The sequence below is a fragment of the Pelodiscus sinensis genome, chromosome 16, assembly GCF_049634645.1.
Source record: "Pelodiscus sinensis isolate JC-2024 chromosome 16, ASM4963464v1, whole genome shotgun sequence".
Lineage (NCBI taxonomy): Eukaryota > Metazoa > Chordata > Testudines > Trionychidae > Pelodiscus > Pelodiscus sinensis.
Genome location: NC_134726.1, coordinates 33,239,604 through 33,262,521, shown reverse-complemented (window position 1 = coordinate 33,262,521; position 22,918 = coordinate 33,239,604). Strand labels below are relative to the sequence as shown.

Genomic DNA, 22,918 nt, shown 5'->3' with positions numbered 1-22,918 from the left:
GAAAAAAATTCCTAACTGTCAGGGTGGTCAAATATTGGAATAAATTGCCAAGGGAGGTGGTGGAATCTCCCTCTCTGGAGATATTTAAGAACAGGTTAGATAGACATCTGTCAGGGATGGTGTAGACAGAGCTTGGTCCTGCCTTGAGGGCCGGGGGCTGGACTCTATGACCTCTCGAGGTCCCTTCCAGTCCTATAATTCTATGATTCTATCTCCTACCAGCAAACAATTTTAAAACTGGGCCAAGTCTGAAACTTCATGCATTTAAACGAAAGAGACCTGAAAGATGGCTTTGTATCACAAGCATCACATAAAAACAACACTGGGAATATGTTGAGTCTTTGTGGGCTGATGAACAATTCAAGGCGGGACAAAAATAAACAGGCGGTCTGGTTAGGAAGAGCAGGAGGAAAGGAAAGCAAGACAACAGGTGTACTGAAGACACAGATTCATAGCCATCACTGTACAGTTCACACTGGTAGTGCTTTTATTGGAGTATTGCACATGCAAGAGCCAAACTAGAGATGATTTCTGTAAGTTAACGGATGGTAGATTAATACACTTGTATCATTCTTACATAAACACATTGGCTTTCTACATAAAGACGGCAACACATTTATTTAGTGTGTTTCTTCTGTTTTTACATAGTCAATATTTTTAAACAGTTAAGTCCCCTTTCCCCTACCTCCTCCCCCAAACAAAAAAATACCCAATATCTCCAGTAAATAAATATTATCCACTTTTATCTGGAAAGCCTACAGCTTCAATATACAGAGAGACGCTGATACACAGGTTACATTTGTAGTGTTAATGGTAGCTCGTAACATTACAGAAGGAGGAAGAGCTCACACTCCTAAAAACACAGAGCAGGGTGGCGCGCTTGGCATACGCTTGCCATGGACACGGTGGAGACAGCAGGAAGGAGCAATGGATGGGTAAATCATCAGTTGGGACCAAAGCCAGCTTGCAGTCCAATGGAACCTTGCCCTCCGCCCAGATGGATGGGGAGATTGCTGCTGCTGCTCGCACGAGGCAGGAATGGGCACTGCGAGGTTTGAAAGTCCCATGTCGAAGGGACAAACTGGGGCAAACTGGTCCCACAGGGGTCAGAAAGAGGGGGACGGGAGAGGGTTATTAAGTGAATGGTAGCAGCACCTGAGTGCTCTTAAGGGCATGCAAGAGGGGGTTTCTGCCACCATTTGACTACTGGGCCAGTCAGACAAAGGCAGCGGGAAGATGCCAACAGAATGCCTATGGCAACCAAAGGGTTCCCCGCAAGAATAGGATTTACCCACCGATTGCTGCTCCATTATCTCCATGAAAAACTGTCCTGAGTTTTGCCCCCTTCCCAACACCCAAGGCAGCCTCTGCAAGCCTCGGGGTTGGTACTGAGGAGGTAACCAGACACCGACCAACCAAGCTCAATCAGCCCAGCCCAGGGATGGAGCCAACTGGCATAACCATGCCCCACAGCATCCCAACACCATAGGAGGCCCTGGAATTTACAAGGCCCTAAAAGGACATAAACTGGTACATTAGAGCAGATTTGCTCTCCTCTTCCACCACCACCTGTGCCATCCTCACTGGTGGAAACAGGAGAGTGGCGAATGGGAAGCAGCAGATACAGGTCACATTGGCTGAGGTTTCCAGAGAGTCAAGGAGGCGCCCAACTCCCATTAAAATCCAACAGGTGCTGGGCAATTAACTTCCTCCGTGCCTTTGGAAGTCTCAGTCTAGATCTCCTCCTCCTCCCCTGGAGGAAACCAAGCCTTGTCCCCGCGTCTGACCGGGTGAAGTCCTCCATTTAAGGTGGAAGCAGCTAGCTTCGTTCCTTAAGAACTCCCTCTGCCGAGAAGGGTAAAAACAAACCTGAACTGCTGACACCTGAGCCGACTGGGTCAATGTAATTTGCGGGATGGGGTTATTAAATTTGGCAGGAAAAAGGGACATGGGAGGCTACATGATGGCCCAGCTTGGGCCGCTTAGCATACAAATACTCTTCCCTTTAAGAGAGACCATGCTAAGTTTGAACGAGCTCTTTTTCTCCTCTGAATCTTGCACACATGCTAAATACCCTAAAAGTCTGTACAGCACATTGTTAACAATTACGCCTGCCAAAGATGCACCTGGAATCTACACGCAACATTTAAAACAAAACCCCCAAAGAGATATCTTTAAATAGAAACAAATGCATTTTGTACATCTCAGCACACACGAAGTTAACGGATTATGTTAAACACGTTGGAAAGCATGTCTGGACAAAATAAATACTCGAACCTAGAATAAAGTCTCATTAGCCTGGCAAAGGAGCCCGTTAATTTAGTGTCATCAATATATAGCTGTGACTTCTAAACTCTGAGAAAGGCTTTCTGCTTAGCCATGCTGCTCTTCTGACACCGTAGCGCCCTGGGAAGTGGGGAGAACTGTGACTCAGTCCTCCCCCTTCACCTGGGAATATCAGAGCGATGTCAGACCTCTCCTCACCTGGGTGGAAGAAGCGTTTACAATAAAGGGGAGGAAGAGCGATGGAGGGGACTCAGCTTCCAATGACAAATGGAACAAGCCAGTCCTTCCCTCACTGGGAGTGAAGGGCTCACATTCTTGCACATCACAATGAGCAGAACGGAGAAGTTGGCACATCCTGATGCAGGACACTGGGAAGTTCCGACATTTACAACGGAGGCCACGGACTCGACTTTCAGATGTTCTGAGCACCCGCGGCTCTTGCTGATTTCTGCGGGTGCCCAGCACGCTGAGTCAGGCACCAGCCCTACCCGGATAGCAGGGCTCCTTTCGGTGGTGCGAGCGGAGGGGTGCATATGCAAGAGAGAACTGGTGGTTCTTACTACTGAAGGGCCAACCGGCAGGCACAACTGGACAGGAGCACAGGTCAATGCTACTCCCTATCCGCAATCGTCTCCTCAACCGTGGGTGCCCGTTCCTCCCAAGGTAGGATATTTCCCTAGCTAATGCCTAGCCCATTCCACCAATGGATTTTAGCCAACAGCCCTTGCTACCATTTGAAAACAGCATTACGTCGGACTCCCTGATCATGCCAGATGGCAAAGAGGAACCCATAGAGACTGAGGTTAGAAGCACAGCTCAGAGGCCCTTCGCCTCTCTCCAACATTCAGCACATTCCCACTCAGCATCATCTGTCTGGCTCCATTTTATGGTTTCCCCCATCAGAGGCTGCAGGCGGTCAGAGAGCAGGTCCACAAGAGCTTGCCCTATTCTCTCTCCAAGGCAGCAGCTCATGCTGAAGCATGGTTGAGAGAAGAGGGGGTAACCCCCTTCCTTCCCTGCAGGCGAGAGACAGCAGCAGGCAGATGAGCGGTCTCTCTCTTGTGGAGGACTCCACCCATGCTCTCCAATGGCAGAATCCAAGGCCACCACATTTTACCTCCACGCTTCACCGTGATCCCGTCCCATTGGCCCTTTCCTCCTCAGGAAACTCAAGTTCTAGACAAAGGCCAGATTTCTGAGCTGAGAAAAACTGGAGAACATCTCCCTTCTTTAGTAGCGTGCCTATCTGGGATCTGGCCGAGTCACCTGATGTAGCCATTTATAGGGTCAGGGTGTTGCCCGGGCAAGTTTAAAAATTAGGCACCTCAAGGAATGCCCATGAGCTTCCTGTAGACATGGACACCAGGAATTCACTTAGCACAGGCAACAAATGCCCTGGAGTCACTTGGCGCTACCTGAGGTTGACTGGCTTCTTGGTAGACTGCAGCCACATCTGGCAGGCTGGAGAAAGTGGGGGGTTGGAATTAGCCAGAGGTGCAGTGGCTGGTCCATGTGCCTCCCAGGTGACGGGACTGACCACAGCCAGGCTGTCCTGCGACAAGGAATGCAGACCGAGATGGAGCTCCGCCCTTCCCACTATAACTGACGTTCTAAGTCATGCACCGTCCTGTCCCAATGTCTGCCCCTAGCGGCAAGCCACATGTGTTTCAAGAATCAACGCCGACCCTTCTGCTTCACTGCTGTCTCTCAAAGACGTGGGCCGCTGGGGGACTGACAATGCTTCGTGTGGATATCGCTGCCTCGCCAACACTGGACGTGCCCAACCGCTGCAGGCTAATGGAGACAGACCAGATCAAACCAACGCAGACAGATGTTCTGGGCGTTGGCACAGGGGAGAACAGCTCTCGCTAAATGCAAATATGCTGTCCGAGTGGTTCCGAGGATGGAGCAGAGCAGGTGTGAGCGGTGCACGCCTGGCAGCACTCAGGGCGCTTCTGACACACCGAGTCAAACCGAAGCAGTTCTCGTGACTAGTGAGACTAGTGAGTTGGGAGAAAGAGCGTCTAGGTGCACGGGTGCTGCGCTGATACAGCAACTCTGGTAACTCAGCTCTGCAGTGTATGAGCTCCCACCTCTATTGTTCCATCTTGCTCCACTGGCTTTCTACCCAGGACTCTGTTCAGGAGAGGTAAAGGGGGCAGGAGAGGGGGAGAGAGAGGGAAGCAAGTCCATACTGGAAATGCTGGCGTGCGGGCTGCCTGCGCTCCAGCTCAGTTTGCCCTGGCCCCCCGAGGCAGACATCCACTGAAGAATCCTTCATGACAGCTTCAAGGGGAGCAGCATTGTTAGCTTATTCCTCTGGAGAACAAAGGGAACAAAACCCAAGCCAGGCAGAAAGCGGGATGGGCAGGGGGACAGGCGCTTCTTAGCGCTAGGTGGCCTAAGGTGTGCCATGTCTATTTCATAACCCACAGTGTTTGAGCCCAAGCCTTCCAGCAGGAAAATAAAGAGCCGCATCTCTGATATACACAGCCAAAGTGCCCGTTAAAACCTTTCCCCTGGTATCCATTTACCTAGGAAGTGTCCTGAACCAATCACAACTCCGGCCCCTTTTTCTAATGACACAACTCCCGCAACATTTCGGATTTAACCCCACCAGTGCTACAGGGTATACACGGGACATTCAGCAAACAGGCCCCTCCATCGTAGCCAGTCACACCCATTACATCTTTGACACCCGCCCATTTGCCAAGGTGTTCTTAAACCAGTTGAGGAGACGAAGGCAGAGCCTGCTTAGCCTCAGAGCTAGTTATTGAAGAAATAGTCTCAAGCTAGGGAGAAGTCTGGCTTTCAAAGGCACACATTCTAGACCAAATACTACCGGGGGAAAAAGCTCCCTCAATGAGTGAAATACTTCCTATGACATCTAGTGTTACAATAGCCATTTATCCCAGTATTTTCTTAGTCATGTTATAAGGACTGGCTCTGCTGGACAAAACTAACAAACTGCTTTCAAATCAGCATAAGCTTAGATCAACTCAGAGAAAAGAAAAAACCCATGAGACAACACGCTGGAAGCATCACCAAGTGGAGAAAAGCAACCGCCATGTGGTACTAGGTTTGGGAGGGGGTCAGGGACAGAGACAGATTTTAATTTGTAAAGCACGTGTTGAAAGGGAAAAGCTGTTCTTCTTCGCTGTCTAACCCTATTAGAAGCGGATACCTTGACGTTTTGTATGTAACATGAAAATACATTTCCATTCGGTTTCAGTCCATTACATGCAGATTGATACTCAGGCCGGCCTATTTGGAAGCGTCTAACCCACAGAAGGGGGTGGTCCCTATGTAAGTCTAAGGCAAGTCTGCTCTCTCGCTACACTTTCATATCAACAAGGTAAAGAAATACTCATGCATTTTAAAGGGGGGGTTCGGCATTAAGAGTTGTCCTTATGCAGCTTGGATGGGAAGGGGGGAGGTTAAGCTAGTGCTGGAGAACTGTGGTCTGGCAGGAGGAGAGCTGGCCTTCAATACAAAAGCCAGTTTGGGCAGAGGGGGGATTAGAGATAAGCAAGAGAAGCAATTGATGAAACCAGGAGGCCAAAGGGGTCATGGTTTGCCAAAAACTGAGAGGACAATGTGACTGTACAGCGACATTCTTCTGCAGAGCCCAGGGAAGGGAGTCCGGTGTGATCTTTACAGTGCGAAGAGAGCATCCTCCGAGTGCTCCTGCTTCTTCCTGCCTGAAGGATTCGCAGGAGGAGTGGGAGCCTCCAGCGGCGGAGAAGGTAAATTTGGGACCATCTCAGCAGCTTTGGCTCGTTCTTCCAAAAATTTGTCAAACTCTGCAAGGCAAAAACCATTGAGAAGAATCAGAGTTAGGGTTGGACCAGTGATTGTCTTTGGCGTGAATCTAGCCACATGCTGTTCTCTGGGGACGCACAGGACAGGCAGAGCATGGGCAGTGTTACCGAAAGCTTCCTCACGCTTCCCCAGCGTGTTCCATCCTTGATCCAGAGGGATCACCACAAGGGACATGAGCTGACTCCAAGGGCCATCCAAATCTTATGCCCCCTGTGTTCTGCTTGCCAACAGAGTACATGAGCACAGGAGCCATACCAGAGAATCCACTACCAGAACTAGCACACAGGCCCCAAGTGCAGCTTTCTGATGGCAATGGACAACCTGAGATAGCTCAGAACAGCTGACAAAAGCAAAAGGCTTGGAGCCACCGCCTCCTGGCTAAATGGGACAGGGAATGCTGGTAACATGGGGTCACAAGCCTGAGAACTCTGTCCTTGCTGCCAGTCCACCTGGGCCAGCCTGTCATACACACAAGCCACCTGCACAAATACAGCACCCTCACGAGGGTACGGCCGGCCGTAGAAAGCAGCATCACGGTAACACTGTTTAGTCAGCAGAGTGGATCAACACTCACATGCCAGTCAAGGGTCTGATCCCAAACATAGGGAGAAATACTATCAGGTGCTATTCTTGTGGCTGGGAGGAGGAGGAGATAATGACCATTTCCCACACTCCACTGGTTTGTACCTGAAGTACCCAGCGTGGGTCACCCCTGTCTGTATTATCTAAGCTCCCACACCATTCGGAGGGTGTCTAGAATCACTGAATTGGGTTTTGCTCTCTCACACGGCTAAGGAAAGCGCACAGAGCACATCGTGTGCGGTGGACTGTCAGCTACCAAGAGTTCGGTGGAGTGGAAGAGGATCTCTGCTGGGTGATTGTATCCGAAGAGATCAGTACAGATATTCCAGTCTAAGGCACTGGACTGAGATAGCTCTGAAAGCCAGAGCTTCCTTGCTTACCTTCACTAGTCACACCCTCCTCCAGTTCTTCTCCTTTCTGCAGTTGAAACAAAGAAAAAGCATGAACGTACATACTGTACCTCTTTTCCAGTACCCCCAAGCATGCTTACAAGTAACCCATATCATGCCCTGCCTCTGCCCTGTATCTAAACATGGCTACTATTTGAGAAAGACAACCTAGAGGAGTCAGACAGTGCTCAAGTCAGGACGCAGAAGAAAAACCCAGTATTCCTCTGTGCAGCCAAAGAAATAGCCGAAATGATAGTGCCGTCCTCTATCCATGCAGTCCCAATTAGACCTGAGCAAGTCAGTCAGTCTCCATTTTCTCCACTTCCCAGAGAGCAGGACTTTTCCTAGCAAGAGAAGCCATAACCCAATACAAAACTGGATAGCTACAGGAAATGCCATCTCATCTGTTCATAATTCCTTTAGGACATCAAGGTTGTGACTTTCGTTAACAGTGCATCAGATGAGGAAGAGACTCCGATGAAATGTTTAGGGACAATATTTTTCCCGAATACAATGGACGGTTAATTTAGAATTTAGAATTTATGACTGGAAAAAAAGCCGAGTGTAAAGCTTATGACACTGTGACTGTAGACAAGAATAAAATGGGTAGCTTGATATAAAAGGATGGAAACTAGTGTGTTGTCTAGGAGAAGTAGCAGAGGCTAACATCACACAAGTTTAGTACAACTTTATATTTAGATGTCTAGCATGTGTTTCATCAGGATTTGAGAATTCACAATTATTAAATAAGGAAGTTGTATTAAATCCCAACTAGATGGCACAATTTTCAAATAATTATCGCATAAAAAAACGGATGCTTTCAAGTAGCTTGACTTCCCCAAATCCAGTCACCTTTGAAAGGGAGGAGTTACTTCTCTGCCTTGCTTTCCTCATCTGTAAAATGGGACCGTCACCTGCCTTACCAGGGCTTTGTGAAAACTAACACTTTGAAAATGAAGCCTCATGTAAGGTGTAAGCATCATTCCATTGTACAGAAGTTTTTGAATGAACACAGCAGTTAGAGCTTCATGTTTAACTTTTGTATAGCTTGCTCTACCGTGACAATCAACTGAGCTGTACTGATGTTACTTCCTTGAAGTGGAACTACTCATGTAAGCTTGTACTCCCTTGAATTGGAGAACAAGGGGGCAAACTAAACATTTGACAAAATAGGGAAAAGCAAAAATCAGCAGAGAATCTGCCTCCCACTCCCTCCTTCTCCCCACAAAGTTTCAAGATTCTAACAAGACATCAGCCAAAAGAAGAGGGATGCAGGGACAGAGACCAGACATTTAAAAGTGTGCCACTGCTATCAAACCAATTTAAATGGAGACAGGTAAGGTTTACTCTTTAAAGTTAAAGACCCTAGATCCCATTTCAGCACTCCAGCTATTCAGCATTGCACTTGAAATACAGACTTACAATTAACCATGTGCTTTAACCCCAATGACTTCAATAGGCCTTAAGCATGTGCTTAAATAAAGGTGGACTTAAGTATGTGCTTAAGTATTTTCCTTCGTTGAGTTCCTTAAGTCCAAATTCCTGACAATCCCATCACCTCTGTGACACTGAGAATGGATGAGGTGACTGCTAACGGCAACTATGAGTTCATTTATTCCCTTCCCTGGGGGAACCCCCCCCAATTTATAAGGTGTCATTCCCTCCCTGCATAGGTAACCACAGAGCAGCCCCAACAGCTTACATCAAAGTTATGCATCTGCACAAGTCCTACTTCCTACATGAAAAACGAAATATAAAAAGTCTCACCAAGTCGGTACTGAGCCACTCCTCAATGTCATCCATGACAGAGGACTGTGCAACGGGGATCTATGGAGTGCGGCAAGAGATACAGCAAGGCAGGCAAAACCAAAATACATCCACAATCATGGCCACAGAACGATGGGAAATGCCAGAAACAAAATGGAAAAAAATAAAAATAAAATAAAAAAAACCCCTCACAAAATAAGATGCATGATGCACTGAAAAAGCAACAAAATACAAATAGTATTCAAATAAAGCCACGCTTAAAAAGGTAAGTTATGAACAGTGAAGCTAACAAAACCGAGGTTATGGAGAATGTGACTGGACAGGAGCATACAATGGAGAACTTTTTGATTACATATTAAAGCCATCGATGCAGACTGATGGCTCTAATGTGGATCGTGTAATACTTTTGGAGGACAGAATATTGGATATGGATTACATTTTGAAATACCTAACTTCAGACCCCCTCCCCCCCAACCACCACAAACATCCCTTTTTTCCCCCTCACAGACATTAATTATTGTATGTTTACTAACCCTAGACAAAGGGGCTTAAATCCTGCAGTCTTCCCAAAGGCAAATTAAGATGCTCTCTGATCAGTCCCTCCAGAGAGAAAGAAACCCCAAATGATCAGATTTAGGATAAACTCTTTGGAATCAAATTAATTATACCGAAATGTTTCTTCCACAGAAGACTCTGCAGACCCTTGCTAACGGTAGTTTGAAAATGTATACGCTAGAGGAGACTCTCTCCATTGCTTATGGCTCTCTTCTACTTATTCAAATAATGTTATAATAAAAACCATCTTCTACTTTGTAATAGTTACAGACGCAGATCTGATCTGTAATAACATTATGGAAACTTAGATGTAACCATTGGGTTAGGGTCTGGGCAGGATTGGTTAGAAAAGGGAAGTTCTGGCACGCTGGGCTCTTAGACGTTCCCGTAGGCCTGTATTGATCTAACACAACACAGGAGCCATGGAAAGAGCAAACAGGAAAGCAAAGCAATGGACCTAGGTAAGGATCCTCCCAGTGCACACACTTGGAGACAAGGGCATGCTTTGAAGTGACAGGGCTGTTTTGGCAGGGAGGGAGGCTAAGCTCAAAAGAATACTAGACAGTTAGAACCTCCTGAGGAAAAGAAGGGGGAGAGTTGCCAGGGGCTGTCCAGGGAGAGGTCAGCAAGCTGTGATAGAGAGACAAGCTGACAGAGCAAAGCTCCATGGAAGAGGCTTAGGGCGGGTAGTCTTACCAGGAGTGGATGATGGTAAGACATCTGGTACACCATGCCAGTCTGAGAGTGGGAAAATCCCGGGATTCCACCCAGAGTCAGGCAATGGCTTTTGACAAGAGGGTAGAGGCCAGGGTACACTCAACAGAACCAGGAGGCGGCCAAGATGCAGTTTGCTCAGTAACTGGCAGCAATGATATGAAGATCCTGATCACCACCAGAATGCTTGCAGTCTAGAAGGGAACAGACCAGATTTCTGTACAGGACAAGTCTCCCTTTTTAACTTGCCAGGATAAATTGGATCTTGCATGTATGCCTTGAAGGCAGTGATTCCAAGTTGCTGTGAACTGGCTAAAAGGGCCATGAACAGGAGGTTGGATTCTGTAGATAGTTTTTTAAATTGCTGCTGGCTGAATAATTTCACGCTGGGGCTCGTGTCTGAAGTCCGTAATCTCCAAAGCTATTAAACCAACTGGTCAGCTCTGGACAATGCAACTTATTTGTGCAGGTTAACACGTCAAAAACTCTCTCGCTCATCTATTTGTGCGGCCCCTATTATGTTTTGTTTTAAACGAGTGTTATTTTATAAAGTGATTGCAATTTTCCCCCAAAGTCTATATGCAAACAGAAAATGGGAATTAGCCTATCAAAACATTCAAGTAACTTTAAGAATAGACTTAAAAAACTAAGGATTTCTTTGCAATTTTGTAGGGTTTTTCCAAAATAAATGAGACGATTTGGATAATCGAAAGGTGAGAAAGCAGGGGTAAGAGAACAAAGAATGAACTTTCACTCAATAAAATGCAAGGAAACTTGGAATTAAAATTAGACACCATTATTTGAAGGTAGTTTTTGTTTGTGGTTTCATCAACAATAAAGTCCCACCAAAAGATATTTCCAAAACTTTTCCTTAGTGCTGATAACATCCAATATTCTACCCTTAAAAAGGCCCTGTGGTGTTAATAACACAAATTATGTTTCTATTGAATAGGATCGCACTGGAAAAGAAGCAGGTATGAAATGACACTAAGTCTCTAGGTGAACTCATTAAATGTTCTTAGAATATCTTTCCGATAAGGTTCATCTTATTGCTAGACCATAGCTTTATACTAGCTTAGGTAATTCTATTCCTTTCTGAATATTTAATACAACTGAAACCAATTCTTGCTTGGCTGCTATGTTCATGTCTTCCCTCGTTTGGTGATCAAAAATTCTTCATATAATATATTATGGCAGCTGTAGAGTTCTAAGGCATGTGTGATGTCAGTCTATTTCAGACACCCCCTTCAATATTGTCTCTTGAAGGCTGCAATGGCCTTCATGCAGCTAACGTAAAATATACCCTATTTAATTGGCTACTTGATTGTCTGCAGCTTGTAACTGTGTGTTTTATTGCATATACTGCAGTGGAGGTTTTAAGTCAGCATATATATAGTAGCCTATTGTCTGTGAATCTACAACGCTGAAGTACACGGCCACGCCCCCCCGGCCACGTACGTCAGCGCCCCTTCGCCTTCCCCTCCCTCCGTGGAGGTTCGGCCAGCCTCACGGTCCCCTGGACATCCCTGCCACCGCCAGCACTGCTTCCCTCCCCCTTCCTCTGGCTCCCCATCCTCCCCCACAGCCCCCGATTCCCCCCAGCTCTGCTTTCCACCCCCCTTTCGGCCAGCCCCAGCCCCACCCTCTTCCCCTCCCTCTGTGGGGTGCTGTGGTGCTCCCGCCGGGCCCAGCTGAGGGGGACCAAAGGGCCGCTAGCTGCTGCTTGCTCCCCTGCTGGGGCTGGTGGGAGCGCCGCTCAGCTGAGCCGCAGCGCACCACAGAGGGGAGGGAAGGGGCACCATGCAGGGAGGGGAAGGAGGCAGGGCTGGCCAGAAGGGGGGTGGGAAGCAGAGCTGTGGGGGGAGAATCGGGGGCTGTGGGGCTGTAGGGGAGGATGGGGGGGCCCGGAGGAAGGGAGGAGGGAAACAGCACTGGCGGGGAGTGTCCAGGGGGCCGTGGGGCTGGCCAGTAGAAAGAGGGGGTGGGAAGCAGAGCTGGGGGGGAGATTGGCAGCTGTGGGGCTGGACGGGAGGAGGGGGCAGAAAGCAGACCGGGGGGGGTGCAGCATGGACCCCAAAGGGCTGCTAGCTTCCCCTGCCAGGGCCCAGCTGAGCGCTGCCCTGCTCAGTGAGAGAGCCGCTCAGCTGGGCCCGGGGCAGCAAGCGGCTGCTGCTCAGCTGGGCCCAGCTGAGCGGTGCAGCGTGCCACGGAGGGAGGGGAAGGGGGGCGGAGCAAGCTGGAAGGGGGTGGAAAGCAGAGCTAGGGGAGATCGGGGGCTGGAGGGAAGGATGGGGGGGCCCGGAGGAAGCGGGGAGGGAAGCAGCCCTGGCGGGGGGAGAGGACGGGGGTGTCCAGGGGGCCGGGGGGCTGGCCGGCAGGAAGAGGGGGCGGGAAGCACAGCTGGGGGTGATTGGGGGCTGTGGGGCTGGAGGGGAGGATGGGGGGCCCGGAGGAAGTGGGGAGGGAAGCAGCCCTGGCAGGAGGGGGGGCGGAGGGTATCTGGGGGGGCCGGGGGGCAGGAAGAGGGGGCAGGAAGCAGAGCTGGGGGTGATCGGGGGCCGTGGGGCTGGACGGGAGGAGGGGGGCGGGAAGCAGACCTGGCCGCAGCCGGACCCCAAACAGTCGCTTGCCGCAGCTTGCTTCCCGACCGCGGCCCAGCTGAGTGGCGCTGGCGCTGTGCCCTGGTGGGACAGGAACGGGGGCGAGGCGGTGATGTACATGGCCCCCCATTCCTCCTCCCACCGTGGCACTGAGTAGGGCACCCCTCAGCTGGGCCGCTGCGGGGGGGGGGGGGGGCGGGGCGGTGATGTAGACAGCCCCGCCCCCCCGCTGTGTACGTGACCACCCCACCCCTCCTCCCCCGTGGCAGCCCGGCTGAGCGCACAACAGTCAGCCGAGCCACGGAGGGGAGGGGAAGAGGGCGGGGCGGTGACGTACACAGCCAGGGGGTGGGGCTATGTATGTCACCGCCCCCTTCCCCTCCCGCTGTGCCCCTCAGCTGGGCCGCCAGGGGAGCCAGCAGCGCAAGGGGCTGTTTGGGCTCCCCCGGAGTGGGAGGGGAAGGGAGGGCGGTGACGTACACGGCCCCGCCCCTCTCCCTCGTGGCAACCCAGCTGAGCAGGTAGCACTCAGCCAAGTGCCATGGCGGGAGAGAAGGGGAAGGGAAAGGGGGCAGGGACAGACACAGGGGAGAGAGAGGCAGGAGGAGGAGGAGAAGAGAAAGGGAAAGTGAGAGGCAGGAGGGGGAAAAGAGACAGAAATAGACAGAGAGAAGCAGGAGGCGGAGGAGAGATAAGGGGGGGAGGCAGTAGGAGAGAGAGAGAGAGAGAGAGAGTGCGCGCTCAGGAAAGAAGACCTGAAAATCCCATCTTATGACGGGCTAATTGGCTAGTACAGGCAGTCCCCGACTTACGCGGATCCGACTTACGTCGGATCCACACTTACGAACGGGGCTTTCTCGCCCCGGAAGTCGGGGCGAGAGAGCCCCGTTCGTAAGCTGCTCCGGTGCCCCTGGTCTGCTGGAGACCGTCTCCAGCAGACCAGGGGCACCGGGCGGGTTCCCGCGCTTCTGAGGCTTTGCCAGAGCAAAGCCTCAGAGGCGCGGGGAACCGCCGCTGCTGCCGCTTCAGTCTGGGTGCCTGTGGTCTGCTGGGGACCGTCCCCAGCAGACCACAGGCTCCCGGACTGAAGCCGCAGCCGCGGGGGGGTCCCGCGCCTCTGAGGCTTTGCCAGAGCAAAGCCTCAGAAGCTCTGCTCCCCGTGTCCCTGGTCTGCTGGGGAGGGGGGGGCGCAGCTAGTGTGCCCCCCCCCCCAGCAGACCAGGCTTTTGTTTTGGACTCTGGGGCAGAGCAGCTGGGGCGCTGCCGATTGGTCCTGCAGCGCCCGCTCTGGGCACTACTGGACCAACCCGGCAGCACCCCAGCTGCTCTGCCCCAGGTCCTGATTCAGCCGCTGCTGGTCAGTTTCAGCAGCGGCTGAATCAGGACGCCTGGGGCAGAGCAGATGGGGTGCTGCTAGGTTGGTCCAGTAGCACCCAGGAGCGGCGCTACTGGAGCAACCCAGCAGCACCCCAGCTGCTCTGCCCCAGGCGTCCCCAAGTCAGCTTCTGCTGAAACTGACCAGCGCTGACTACAGGAAGCCCGAGGCAGAGTTGCTCTGCCCCGGGCTTCCTGGAATCAGCTGCTGATCAGTTTCAGCAGCAGCTGACTTGGGGACGCCTGGGGTTCTTAAGTTGATTCTGTATGTAAGTCAGAACTGGCGGTCAGTTTCAGCAGTGTCTGAATCTGGACGCCAGTTCCGACTTACATACAGATTCAACTTAAGAACAAACCTACAGTCCCTATCTTGTACGTAACCCGGGGACTGCCTGTATACAATAGATTCAGTAACACAGCCTGCTGTGTCTTAGATGATGTAAATGTGACATTTATAGGCTGGGCAAGCCCAGGAAGTTAGAGCCATCATGGGTACAGGAAATAAGCCTGTTTGTTGACAAAATCCTTGGAAAAGTACAAGAGGAACAACAGACCAGGAGTTTAATATGGTCTTTGGAAGGAAATGACTCAACTGGCTTGAATATTGAGGGTGGGGAGAGGGATCCTGTTACTATGGGAAAAAGATCTCCCAAAACTATGACCAACAGCATTCATCTGGGCACGTTTGAAGCTATTTCCACTAAAAGTTTGTTTTTCTAGCTTGTCTGTGGCACAAGGAAGAGCAGAACAGACTCCAGAGGAAAAGGGTTTTCTCTCTGGGAAGAAAATGTACCTCTCAATTGTTCCATGTCACACTGAGACCTAAGTCTCCCTTTATCCAAGCCAGACCTGGTGGCATTCTAATTTTGTAGTATCCAACAATAAAGGTGTTTTATCAAAGTATCTTTATTACTGAGAGGAACCTTTCCTTTCCTCCTGCCAGTTTAGCATCTTTTAGGACACACTGTGGGAGAACAGATTGTTGGGAATAAAACACAAACCTGAATTCACCAAAAGATGAAACAGTTTGCCTATGGGCCTGGTGGCAACATTGGTTCTGAATTCTAAATCAAGGTGGGTGGCTTATGCGATGTAAGCTTTCAACTTATGTAGCAGGCACCCTGCTGGCATGCTGCCAGGTAGCATGTAGCAAACAGACAAACCAACATCTTCATTACACTTTGGCAGCTGTGCAAATCTAGGAGAGAGAAACTAGAACGACCTGCACTGAAGTCTCGCTGCCCTACCTTCAGTCTCCCTGACTTAACAGAGCTGGTGCTAGGTGTAAGCAGACTGAGCACCTGCTTCGGGCCTCAAACAGCTTGATGTGGACCTGTATGTATTGGTATGTGTTGTGTGTGGGGACCTACCCAAAATATTGCTGCTTGGGGGCCCCTGATGGGCTAGCACTGTAGAGTGCCAAGTTTGCTAGAACAGTATGCACTGGGTCCTAGAGTGATTATCATAGGTATGCCTGTGTGGTGCGGTGCAGGGAGCGAGGGGAGGGGAAGGAAATAGCACAAAAATGATGGGAGAGAGAGAGAGAGGAAGGAACTAAATTAAGGCTGTCACAATGCAGAAAGAAGGCAATTCCATGCCAAGTTCCCTCTAATCTTCTCTATCTGCATGTGGAATACATTTTATGTGCACTGAGGTGTGTGTGAATGTGCACCACCAGCAGAAACAGAAGTCCTAGCTGGGGGTGTGCTGCTAATCAGGTGGGTGACATCTGAATCTCTCCTGAGTGGCCACACAAGCACACGACTTATAGGGAACACTGAAAAGTTCTGGTTCAGAGGACAAATGTAAATGGTGCTCCGGTACCTTTTTAACAAGGCAAAACCCCTCTCCTGTAACATTCCCAGCCTTGCACAGGCGCAGTTGAGGGGTGCGTCAATATCATTCCTCTTTTCCATATCTCAATAGCACAAAAAGTTACCAATGAAGTTGAACACACAGTAGTTCGGGACGAGGATGCTATATATACGGTAAATACTACGAAGTGGGATTAATAAATATGGTTAAGAACTAGAGCCAGTTGAGAGAAACGGAGTTAATGATTAGTCCAGTTTTATTTTAGGGGTAAAATACAAACAAGGGTGAGCACCTTGTGAGGACAGAAACTGGCGCCTAGTTAACACTAGGGCAGCCAGATCCCCTCCAAAATCTGTATCCCTCCATGATTGCTGCAGTATCCTTTTTTCCAGGCCAGATAACCACAAGCCAATAAGCAGAGATTGTGTTTGGGTTTTTAATAAGGCAGTGGCCTGAGTGGGGTGACCAGCAGGAGTGCCAATTTCATGCTTCCCTGCCCTTGTAAACAGTGGAAAAGCAAACAAGAGGAACTAACTCAATCCCGGGATTATTCATAATGGATGAGCCTCAACAAAATGGTCTAGATCATCTGTGGCTGCTACAGCTCCACAGACAAGCTCACATCTAAACTGCATCTAAGCACAGCAGAGGAGAAGCTGGTGCCATTCCTTTTATGGCTCTTTCAAGTTTATCTTGGCAATTGTGGGTCTGACAAATGCTGGCAGCCAGAGTTCTATTTCAAAGTTAGGTGCCTACAACTGGCACACAGTGGGCCCCCCGACAAGCACAGAACCCAGCACTCAGACACGTGAGACCAAATCAAGCACCTGACTGGCTACGTATACGCCCAAATTCCCGGTTGCTCTGTCTCCACGGAGCACTGGTAGGCTTGTCTTAGGTGATGTGCAGTTTCACACACCTCGCTTCAAAACCTGCGTTGTGTTATACTTTTTGATTTTGCATCAGTTTCATTTAATTCTGTAGCGTCCAACACGCTAGCCACTAGCCACATGTGGCTACTTGGCCAATTGAGTGGGACTAGTTGGCTTGAACAATGTGGCTATTTGGCTGGTTGAGTGTGGCTAGTTCACTACAACAGTAGCCACTATAGTGGCTACTGCTTCAGAACTGGTTGGACAGCACAGATTTAATTGACGTGTTTTCATGACATTTGCTTTCTGGACCTTTCCCCCCCTCCAACGTGTCCCCTTTAGATTGGGATCTTCAAAGGTCCCTCCAGGAGCTGTGTGCCCCATATTTAGTAGGAACTGGATGCCCAGCCCCTGTAAACTCTTTCAATAGACTCCACTCTAAAATTTAATAGTAAAAAAATCTCAGCATGCTTTAAAACAAAAAAAAAATCTAAAAAAAAAAAAAATCAAAGCAGAACACACCCCTACAAACCTGCTTTAAGTTCTATGTCAGGCAACTCAGGACTTTACCCTCTCCTAAGGATGCATGTGTGCTTACACTTTAAAACAGGTCACAACTGTATTGCAACCTCAAACATTAAAAAAAATGAGTCAGGATCACTCCACCCCTCAAGACTGGTTAAAAATCGGGTTACTTAAACAATAATGATTGGGTTCTCTTATTTCCACCTGGTTTCTGAGCCTTTAGGGTGCCCTCAGGTCACACTTTCAACTTTTCATCACAAGGATCAGGGCACAGAACGATTATTTCCACGAGTGCAGAGAGTCTCATGTACTCAGCTGTCTCCAGGGCCTGATGCTTAAAGTAAAACACCACTATCATGAAGTTCACGATCAAACTGCCAGAGTTGGAAACACAGCATTAGGTCCTCCCAATAAAGACCAATCCTGAAAGCCTTCATGCAGGAAATATTCCTTAATGGGACATCTGCCAGTACAAATGCAATGCATCAATCCAGTTAGACTCAGATTCTCCTGTTTTAGAATACAGGGTGTTCCCGCTATACAGCCAAGATACGTTCCAAAAATAGTGGATGTATAGCGAAACGACATCAAGTGGGGAATTTTTTTTCCCCACATCTGACTTCCATTTGTGCAAATTGTTGGTTTTTTTTGTGCAATGTAAGAGTGGGGAATGGGAGGACTTATAATGCATCAGTTCCTACAAGTGTCAACTACGCTAGTGCGGAACTGATGTATACTGGGGCGACGTATAGCGGGAACGCCTTGTAATCAAAAAAAGAGAAGGACCCTTCTCCTAGATTACTCAATCCAATTAGGTTTGATCCTGCAAACTTCATGTGCTGAGCTCACCTTAGAGTTAAGTGCCACAGGAGCAGGTTGCTATTGAAGGAGTTGAAAAGGAGCCTCGAAAATGACCCACCCCTAAATTAAAATACATGGAGCTTGTGTTTATGCTTGAAAAGTGGATACTGCATGTATAAATCGAGACAGTAAAAGGAACTAACAGCATCCCCAGCCCTGTTTTGGAGGTGAATATGGACAGTAGAAACTCCTACAACTGATGCCAAGACGACACTTACTGGGCTGTAGGTCTCTGGGCAACATAAAAACTGAATTTTGGCAGACACCCCCCTCAGGATATTAAACTTCCCCCAGACAATTATGCAGGTAGGGGATAAAATCCTTGTACTGTCTGATTTGTGGTAGTTCAGTAGGTTGGGTGAGAGGTAAACACAGGATGGTTATTCTACATGAGGAACGGGAGTGGGCAAGAGGGTTCATTTTACTGGTGAAATTCTCACCATTCCTTGTGTAATTAGCCACTTGTCTATGGGCTCCATGTCTGAGTTCCCACCTTTACCTCTCCTCTGTGTTGAGAACAGAAATGCCCATAAAGAAAACCATCGCAAAACCCACGATAAAGTAATAATACAACATCAGTAAAATAGAGGCATACACTGTGCATAGAGTCCTTTCTGATAATACACACTTAAGGCCCCACCCCCCGGGTTCTGTCACCCTTCTCTGCTACCTGTACATCAGAAACAGGACTTCGGTACCCTTGGCTTCCTTTGAACAGGTTACAGAGCTAACAGTTTAAGTGAGGCTGACGTTGGTTTTTCTTAGAGGTCAGGGTGTGGACTAGACGACTCAGAAATCTGTCAGACCTCACAGAAATCCCTAAATTTAAGTGATTCTGGAAAAACCCTTGTTTTTTGAAGGTTATAATAATTCACAGCTAATATTTATTTCTCCTCCAATTTCTCTTCGTTTCCAGACAGACTGGCCAGGCTCAGCTTGGCAACGGCAGCCTTATGAGGGGCATAAAGAAGGTGGTAAGGGGAGAGTAAATAATCCCAGCTGGATGAAATGTTTTGGCAGTCTTTCAAACTGCATCGCTTTAAGGGCTTCACTATTTAAGAGGACCAAAACCATAACATCTCATTTCAGGACTTGGGCTGGGGAATGTATCCCGAGGTGGAATTGTCTGAATCTTCTGAACTTCTCCACAGTCTGGATAACATTAGAGATTATCTCCTGGGCTTCAGCCTTCCCAGGTGCTATCCTGATACATCTTGATGGCAGCTATAGCAATTTCCAACATGGACAGGTAAAAATAAAATAGGTTTAGCTGTCTTAATGTGACTTTGCAGCTAGAAACAAGGCTAGCCAATTGCCCCGGACCAACCAGCTCTCCATGGCCCTCCATTTGAGAATGACTGCTCTACTTCAAACAAAAGACAGAACTATGTAGCGCTTCAAAGACTAACAAGATGGTTTATAAGGTGATGAGCTTTTGTGGGCCAGACCCACTTCCTCAGTGGGTCTGGCCCACAAAAGCTCATCACCTAATAAACCATCTTGTTAGTCTTTGAAGTGCTACATAGTTCTGTCTTTTGTTTCAGCTAGACCAGACTAACACGGCTGCATCTCTCACTATTCTGCACTACTTCAGTTTGATTAGAAGAATTTTAACACAAGAGAACCTCGCTAAAAGGAGAAGTGTAAGAAGAATGGGTTTTGGCCCCTCCCAGGAAGCTCTATAAATAAATAAAAAAACCCTTCGGTTAGCATTCTGTCCTAATTACACCACACATTCGTTTATGGAGAAGCAGCAGCTGTCAACAGGGGCGGGTAACTTTTAGACGTTATTAGCATTTTTAAATCTCCTCTGAGATGCAGTCCTCAGCAGCCTCGCTGCATTTGTAAAATGTATTTTGCTGCCTAACTATTCAGGGTTTACGTTTCTTCCTCAACAAGCAGGGCCCTTGATCAACCAGCCATAACATGGGCTAGTTTGACAACCTGGTGTAGTCATCGGGACTTTTGAAAAGAGGGCGAAGATCTGAGCTGTAACGACAACCCACAGTCCAAAGTTCAGTAGTCCAGGAGAGCGACTGCTTTCCAATACTTTGACCAGTCAGATTAGTTTAGATTTGGTCCTTTGAACTGACAACGCGTCAGGCAAAGTAACAGCTTTGCTGGTGCGAGTGACAGGTGGAAGCTGTGCCTGACACAGGTATAAAATAACAAGACCGCTAATGAATAAGGATACAAACTCCTTGGCCATCCGTGGAGTAGTAGAGCCCCCATTGCCAAGGGCCTAATGCGTCACCTCAGCACTCAACACTGGTTATTCCAACGTTAGCTAGCAACAAAGAAGGGATTAAAGATTCTGCTCTCAGCAGTCTAAGCAGCAGCAAGGCACAGCTGGCCTGAGTCACCCCCAACAATTCATTCCTGTTTCTCGCTGTCTCCGAGTGAAGTGCCTCAGAATATAGTGCAAGCTGCTGTCATGAGAGAGCATGGAGAGGGGATCAGCATGGGATGGGGAAAATGCTACTCAGCAGATGGAGAAGGATCTGCAACTTATGAGGAGAGGCTGAGGGATTAAGGCTTATTTAGTCTGTGGAAGAGAAGAGTGAGGGAGGATTTGATGGCAGCCTTCAACTTCCGGAAGGGAGGTTCCAAAGAGGATGGAGAGAGGCTGTTCACAGTAGTGGTGGATGGCAGAACAAGGAGCAATGGTCTCAAGTTGCAGAGGGGGAGGTCTAGGCTGGATAGTAAGAAAAACTATTTCCCTAGGAGGGTGGGGAAGCACTGGAAGGGGTTACCTAAGGAGGTGGCAGAATCTCCATCCCTAGAAGCTTTTAAGTCCCAGCTTGGCAACACCTTGGGTGGGATGATTTAGGTGGGGTTGGTCCTGCCTTGGGCAGGGGCTGGACTTGATGACTCCTGAGGTCTCTTTCAGCTCTAAGATACTATGAAGACTGCATTGACTCTTCCACGCTCCTAGTGGCCAACACAGAGCCCAGGCTAGTCTGGAAGCTTTGAACGCCTTCAGCCATAATGAGACTCAGGCTTACCAATGGGGGAGGGGTGACAACGGGCAGTTTCCCCAGGACCCAGTGATTCAAAGGGATCCGTGGCTCCCAGCTGCCACCATGGCTATTGCAGCAGCTGTGGCATCTGGAGTCCTGGGCCCTTTAAATCTCTGCCGGAGCACTGAGCTGTGTGCTCCAGGCAACTCTAAGGGCTGGGTGGGGGCAGCGCTGCGCTCTGGGCAGCGCTGAGCGCTGCTGGGGGAGGGGAGAGAGTGATGCAACATGCTCTGAGTAGGGCTCAGGGCTGGCTGTTCCAGCCCCGCCCCTGCCCTTTCCAAGTATATAAAGCCAGCACTCCCTCTCCCCGCCACACACACGTTGAAGGCTGTTGGCTTCCCTGATTAGACTTACACTGACAACCATGAGAATACAAAGTGACATGGGAGCTATAAAAAGATATTTGTAAAAAGGGGCGAGATAATTATCTGGGAATTTCACTTGGTCTGTACTCAGCTCACATCTCTACATGGGGATGTCCAAAGGAGTTAAAGGGTGAGCTCTCGCTCTCAGTCATTACTATCTAGTTTGTTGTAACTTCACATAGATTGTGGTCCTTCTGAACCCCTCTATCAACTTTCACAGACAAGAATTAATCAGCATTCACAGAAGATTACCTATATTTAGTCCTGCAACAGTGCCTCCCAAAAAGCCAGACATCCGAGCAGACAAAGATTGCAGAAGCATTCACCCACTATGTTTTTGTGATGTTATTTAAGCTGAATCCACCAAGTAGCTAGTCTCTCTAGAAACGGGTATCAAGAAGGAACTTGCTCTTAGAAAATGCCCCTCGCTGACACCCACATTAAATACAATGGTCAGTGCTACTTCCAAATCATTGGTGGGATACAAATGAGCAGTCTAACTCGGGTGTTTACCCAGCAATATTGTAGCTCTTGGCATTTCATGCTCCCAGTTTTGTGCTGGAGTGCTTCTTTCAGAGCAATGACTTACCCCTCCAGCATTCTGTTTTCGCACATCTAGAGCAGATGCCAGTCCTTTGACGGCCTGTGGATCCTCATACGTCACACTGCAACAAAAGAACAAAGAGAACCAATGCAAATCCAGCCATCACTCAATGCCTGGTCAAATGCATTAGGCACTAATCAACTAGCTGGCTATTTGAGACTAGCATGGAGTATATAAAGTTCCATCAACGCAGCAGTTGCTTCCCAGCGCAGACAAAATACATTCTCTCACCCAAGGAGGTTACAAATGGATTTCAGATGCAACACGTGGTGTGTAAGAGACAGAGGAGGGGGAGGGAAGGGAGGCAGGACAACAATCAGATTTGATTTCTCAGTTACTCTCTGGAGGCTAGTGTACAGCACGACGGTGAAGACAGAGTTTTGTGGGTTTTCCTGAGACAGAATGAGACTTAAATCAGCACGTTTGTTAGTTACCACAGTAGGAGTCAGCCTTCAGGTGGAATTTAAAGATGGGGTAATGGCTTTGGAAGTCTGTTTGGAAAGGGCATTGCGAAACGCAGAGGACAGCACAGAAGAATGCATCACGATGATGGAGAAGCATGCACGTGGGGCGTGAAAGCTGTCATTAATGGTAGAGCGGCAGAGGAGGATAACACACCGGGACTAGATAGAAAAGCAGTTAAGTTTACATGAAGCCTTAAAAGGTGCTAACAAGAAGCTTGAACATAATGTGGTGAGGGGGAAGCCAGTGGAGGGAAAGGGAGACACAACCTCATCAGATAATGGACAGGAAAGAAGGTCCTGCCA

The 22,918-nt window shown here is 48.9% G+C and overlaps 1 protein-coding gene across 4 annotated transcripts in view; it reads right to left on the bottom strand.

Moving 5' to 3' along the window:
* Positions 1–464: 464 nt before the first annotated feature.
* Positions 465–22,918, bottom strand: part of TOM1L2 (target of myb1 like 2 membrane trafficking protein) — a 91,065-nt gene continuing 68,611 nt past the window's right edge. For 2 of the 4 annotated variants that reach the window (XM_014575251.3, XM_006126606.4), the window contains exons 12-16: positions 22,137–22,212; positions 18,603–18,668; positions 8,847–8,906; positions 7,071–7,107; positions 465–6,089 (exon numbers count right to left, since the gene is read on the bottom strand). In XM_014575251.3, coding sequence (XP_014430737.1) covers positions 5,941–6,089; positions 7,071–7,107; positions 8,847–8,906; positions 18,603–18,668; positions 22,137–22,212 — 388 coding nt within the window. In that variant the 3' untranslated portion in view covers positions 465–5,940. The remainder of the gene's footprint in view (positions 6,090–7,070; positions 7,108–8,846; positions 8,907–18,602; positions 18,669–22,136; positions 22,213–22,918) is intronic. The other 2 variants (XM_014575252.3, XM_014575254.3) reach the window with 2 other exon arrangements.